Source organism: Blennius ocellaris, assembly GCF_963422515.1.
Source record: "Blennius ocellaris genome assembly, chromosome: 19".
NCBI lineage: Eukaryota > Metazoa > Chordata > Actinopteri > Blenniiformes > Blenniidae > Blennius > Blennius ocellaris.
In genome coordinates this window covers 13155088-13161087 of record NC_137668.1, presented here as the reverse complement: position 1 = coordinate 13161087, position 6000 = coordinate 13155088, and the positions used below count along the sequence as shown (strand labels likewise).

The window sequence follows — 6000 nt, the reverse complement described above, 5'->3', positions numbered from 1 at the left end:
GCCGCCATGCTAAAAGACTACGACCCCTATCCTCCTCCTCCTTCCTTCCCTCAGCCTCAGCCGCCACAGCCTCCACCTCACAGCCAGAGCCGGAGCTTCGACGAGAGCTACTATGAGGACCAGGGACCGCCGCCTCCGCCACCGTCCCAGCCACAGCCCCAAATCCAAGCACAGGCCCAGCCTCAGGCCCTACCCCAGCAGCCTCCGGGATCCACTGGACCGCCCCGAGACCCACGGGAAGATCTGCGTATGCACCTGGGCCTCAAGTCCACCGGCAACTACGTAGACTTCTACTCGGCCTCTCGGCCGTACAGCGAACTGAACTACGAGACCAGCCACTACCCGGCCTCGCCTGACTCCTGGGTCTAGTCAGACCATAACAATTAGGTGGGGGGAGGGGGCAAAACAGAGTCTGTGTGTGCTTGTGTGAAAGGGATTATTTTTGCAAAAGACCAACAGCAATTTACCACAAGGTGACTGTAAGTGGTATTTTGAAAAGGGATCTTGTAGCCAGTGACAGTGACATTTGTGTTCTCTAAAATAGGCAGGAGGATGGAGGTAGATGGGGTTAAAAGTAAAAATCAGGTCATGTGACAAAGAGAGACTGTGCATGTGCATGCCAACATTTTCCTCATTTTTTTCAGACCTCTACATTTCTTTAAAGTCTCCTCCATTTCACCAGTGTCCGGATATAGTAGGAAGAGAGGAAGGTTGTTTGACAGGAGTGGTAAAGGAGATTAAAAAAAAACGAAAATGATGGCAGTGAGCATGCAGATGCCAAGACAGGAGGAGATGAATGGGATTGAGGAATAATACAGCACATGAGGGAGAGCTCTTAGTCTGTGGGATGAGGAAGTGGAAGTGCTTGACCTTCTGTTGAAGAGTGGGAAAGATGACAGACAAGATGGCATGAGGGTTCTTGAGGAGGTCAGGAAGAATAAAAGCACAGAAAGATGAAAGCACATCAGGCACAAGGTAAGAAGTGGATGTTTACCATTTCACCCAAGTGACAAACGTAGCACTGCTTTTATCCCCCATTTTTTGTTGCGATGGCCTTGCTGCCTCCAGAGGCTTCTGAATTTATTTTGAAGGAATGTCATCTTTAAGAGACTTCTTTTTTGTCATCATTATTTGTCATCTTTTTTTTTTATTGGTACTTTTATAACTTTTCACTTGGAAAAAAAAACATTTTATTTTCAGTGTACAGGTAATATAGTGTGTATATTACACGTTTTTGATGGGCCACTAATGCAAACCTGATTTATTTTCCATGACTGACTATGGACTGAAACAACTAAAGCAACAAAAACAAGAGAAACATGAACACAAGAATCAGAAAAGACAGATGTCGTCATGATGGATGTCAGTGGACACTTTTGCTTTTGCCCCTTTCCCAGCCAGAGAGGATGCCCGCTGCAGTATTTGTGTATTGTACCCTCTCTCTCTCTCTCTCTGTCTCTCTGTCTCTCTCTCTGTCTCTCTCTCTCTCTCTCTCTCTCTCTCTCTCTCTCTCTCTCTCTCTCTCTCTCTCTCTCTCTCTCTCTCTCTCTCTCTCTCTCTCTCTCTCTCTCTCTCCATCAAGTGAATTTCATTGTGGACATGATCAAATGTCACGAACAGTTCAAGGCTGCCAGAGCATCAGATTGGCTGAGCAGCACTGCTCTTGAGTACTCTGTCAACAAAAGTGCTTTTTCACTGCCTAAAGAATATTTGTGTAAGTTTAAAGCACACTCTCTGTCTATGGAAGGGGTTGTTTTTTCACTCTGGGGATCTGTTATGTCGGACTGTGTCAACTTTCAGTGGTTTTTTCTCATAATCACTTGTGCATCGAAACTGGTTCATTCCTCAAAAGCCACAGTGAATATCGTACCTCTCAGTGTACAGTTGGGATAAAGAAAAAGCGAGTGACATGACATTGTGCCAAACTTTGACACATCAAGGACCAGTCTTCTGGGACTTTAAAGGGAAATTTTGTCGAAGTTTACAGACAACAACTAGATGACTCCCTCTGCTGTTTGTAGCTTTGATTTTGTTGTGTTTTTATCAGGTGAAGCCGTACTTATTGCTGGGGATCCTGGGTAACATCTCCCTCTCATAGATGTACAGACCTGCCTCTCTGTGTTGGCTGAAAGAGTGCGTGTGTGTGTGCGTGTGTGTGCGCGCATGTGTGTGTGTGTGTGTGTGTGTGTATATGTGTGTGTGTGTGCGTGCGTGCACGTGTGTGTGTGTGTGTGTGTGTGTGTGTGTGTGTGTGTGTGTGTGTGTGTGTGTGTGTGTGTGTGTGTGTGTGTGTGTGTGTGTGTGTGTGAGTGTGTGTGCGTGCGCGCATTTGTGAACATGTGCATGTATGTGACAGAATGTGGGACCTGTGTGTACATGTAAATTTGAGTGAGTGTATCTATGCATGCATGTGTGTAGTCGTGTGCGTATGCCTCTGTTGCGTGTATGTGCGTGAGCGTTCCTGTATAAATCAATGTCCAAACAAGGCATTCCTACCAACAGTTTGTCCAGTTTTACAACATGAAAAACCAAGGTTAAAAATCACTAGAATGAATTGTTGATATAGAATGACAAATCTATAAATATATGAATATAAATATAAATATATATATATATATATATATATATATAATATATATATATATAATTTTTATGTGCTGATGTCAGTGTCACTAAATGCAACAAATGTTCGCTGAGAAAAAATGGTTATGTGGTGTACAACAGGACTCTTGTTCACTTGACCTAAACATTGAAACTGCTGATCAAGACCCCCGCCCCAAATGAGACAAAAGAGAAATCCCACCTGAAGATGCTCAGGCTCTGGTGTGAGTTGTGTGTTATTGTGTGTCCATGCTTCTTAGATGACCCTGCTGAGAGAGGACCGTACTTGAACACAAGGAAAAATAAAAAGACTCTTTGCAATCAAACACAGTGGTCTTCACTACGCCTCATCTTTCCAGAAGTTTTCTCTCTCTCTGTTAGATATATTTCCTCTCACACATTTTTTCATCCTCACAAGCCAGGATTGATCGTGCAGTGTGCGGTGTGGGTTAATCTGACACACTTTGATGTGTTTTAGATTAATTCACGTGTTTGTGCTCTTTCTTTCAATCTTCCTTTTGTTCAAAAGGGTTTCACTTGCCTTTGAAGATCTAACAGAAGTAATAGAATAATGTAGGAACATTTGCCTTCCCACAGCCCGCCTCTGCTCTCTGAGACACACTTTAAAAACACTTTTGGATTAAAACAAACTGAAAGAGTATTACAAGTACTAAACCTCCTCGGACCTAGCGACCACATATGTGGACATCATTTTGGGTTGTCGAGACTACAATACTAAATTAGTTCAGGTCTGAGGATAAATGACCAGTTGTAGTAATAGAAAGTATATTATTATTATTAGTAGTAGTAGTAGTAGTAGTAGTAGTAATAATAATCTTTCTATTACCAAATTAGGTCAAGGCCACCTTCCTTTTAAGCTTTTGCCCAAAGTATGGGAATCATCATGCTGACAAGCATACCAGCTGGTTTTGCTTGGTATGGTGACTAGATCAGTGGTATCGTACTTCCTGAGAAACTCAGAAGCAGGAGGGGAGGAGACTGGGGAGTGATGTGGAAAGTTTGTTTTTCCACAATAACCATAACAATCAGTTTCTAACCAATCACACAGGAGTTGAGAAAAAGGTTCAGCCCCTGTTTTTGTTGCACATGTGTCAACATTTGATTCTCTTAAATTGAGTCACATGTCATAAGTTCTTGCTGCTGTAATTTGCTTGGTTGGTTCGCTTTCAGTCATTTGACCTCTTCTTCTTCTTGCCACAGGTATCTATGATTGTCCAGAAGGGTCAACACAACAGCAAAAACCACAACAGAAGTTAAGCCTCAATAGAAGCATGCAGTGGATGGATGATCAGGCTTTGTTTGCGGGGGACAATATTTTCTGACGGACACAATAACCAAATGATGGCAGACGCAGAGACAGCAGAGCTCATACATAACATTATTACAATTTCAACATGGTGACAAGCATTGCTGATTTGTCAAAACACATAATAATCACATTCACTGAGCAACAGCATTTTACTTGTGTTTCATCAAACTCTCAAAACAGTCAGATAATATTGTCACCCAGTAACGAAGCCTGTTCCTGTGACCGCTGCACACTTCCATTGTGGATTACCTACCCTTGTGACCTTTACATTTACATTGTGGCTTTTGCTATTGCATTGACCCTTCTGGGCTACCATAGACATCACATCCAAGTACTTTTTAACAGTGTCCACGCCCTCCTCTTTAATCTGTTACCTTTTGTCCTTCACCACATTTTTCTAAATTACATTAGTCTTGTTTGAAATGTACTAAGAAATGCACATAGGGATCATCTTTTTTATGTTCTGTCCCTGCGTGCATGCATGCACGCATGTGACAGGCTAACATCTTGATCCCCTGATCTATTCACACAACAATGGTATTGGCTGGAAGTTTGACCGACAGCCATGTGCGAACATGCTACTTGAAGATTCTGTGGATATCAATCCCATTTACACTGATAATGATGCCTTTCATTGCTGGAAAGTTAATATACTTACACAGCGTAGCAGTGATAAGCATGACAGGGGGCTAAGTATTTCACTATGATGTGGCCCCAGAGTGACAGCAGTAGAATATGGTTGGGGTAATAGAAAGCAGTAAATATGAAGATAGACGGGGCACATCCAAACATTCACTCCTATTGTCAGTGGACAGACATCAAAGCTGCAGTAATTGAAATTCCCATTTTGTGTTTTCATTTTCTCCCTTCTCCGTGTTGCTCTGGCAACTTTGATCCCATTCATCTAGATATCCATTTGGATTGAACTCAACTTGAATCATAAAAAAAAAAAGAATGAGGCTGAGCTCGAAGTGGCAGCATTTGTTACAACCCATTGGAATTCATGTCTCCCCTCCCTCCTCCCTCCTTTCCCTCTCCTCCACTTCTTTGATGCCGTCTAGGTTAAGCCTGTGAAATGTAGTGCTGGGTAATAACTCCATTGCATTGATTATTAGCCTTCACAATAGAAGCAAGCCTCCTCTGTCTGAGTATTGTCCCATAGTGGAAGCCTGGTGTAACTTAATGTGGCATGAAAATAGCTCCTCAATTTTCCGACGTGCAGCCTTTCTGCAAACTGCCCTGTTCCACCCTGCAGACGCCTGCAGCCTACACTGTTTCACTCCCTCTCTCCCACCATCCTCTCCCGACTCTCGGAGCATCCCTGACCATTCAGTCGTGACGTACCTCCAGCTAAGATTTGACTGCATGTGTGTCCACATATGCATAGTCGGTGCAGGTTCGTGTCAGCAGGGAGCAAGAGGGGGCATACAAAGTGAGATGTACTGTAGGTGGAAAAGAAGAAAACCTGAGGCTTTCTGGGCAGCAGGTGGAGGTTCTTTGTTTTATACTTGGTGGATGTGAAAATGAAGTGGATTTGTGTTTGAAGAGGAGTGAAGCTCCTGTGTGCCGCAGACAGACCTTGAGAAATTAATGTCCTAATCTGAGAGGCAAGGATAAGGAAGGGTGGAGCCTCAAGGAGACACAAGGTGGTAGAATGGACGTTGGCTAGGAAGATGCAATGACACAAACACAAGGACAAGAAAGTGTTGGTCAGAATATAGCAACATTACGTTAAAACTATCGCAACAGCGGGAGTATGAAAGTCAGAATATGCTATGTATTTAAAAGGTCAGATGTGTCTGCAGTGTTGAGTTATTCCAGTCATTAAAATGATGTATAAAGTGTCAAATATGGCTGCAGCAGGAAAAGCATATTGCAACTGGGGCTCTATCCAGAAGCCACGTCTTAAATCATATAGTCGTGTACACATAAAGTTTGCACAGTGTTTACTCCTAATTTTCCACACTTTGACAGTGCAAATAAAGCATTGTCCTTAATTTGACCTTGTGGGTTGTCTGTCACTGACATGATCACTAGTTAGCTGCTGACTTTAACTGAAACGTCACTTT

At 43.0% G+C, this 6000-nt stretch overlaps 1 protein-coding gene across 1 annotated transcript in view; it reads left to right on the top strand.

Moving 5' to 3' along the window:
* ctnnd2a (catenin (cadherin-associated protein), delta 2a) overlaps positions 1-369 on the top strand; it is a gene marked incomplete at both ends in the record, with an annotated part of 202698 nt that extends 202329 nt beyond the window's left edge. The window contains one exon of the mRNA XM_080515267.1: positions 1-369. This exon is cut by the window's left edge and continues 54 nt beyond it. Within this exon, the coding sequence (XP_080371393.1) occupies positions 1-369 (369 nt within the window).
* Between the last annotated feature and the right edge of the window lie 5631 nt (positions 370-6000).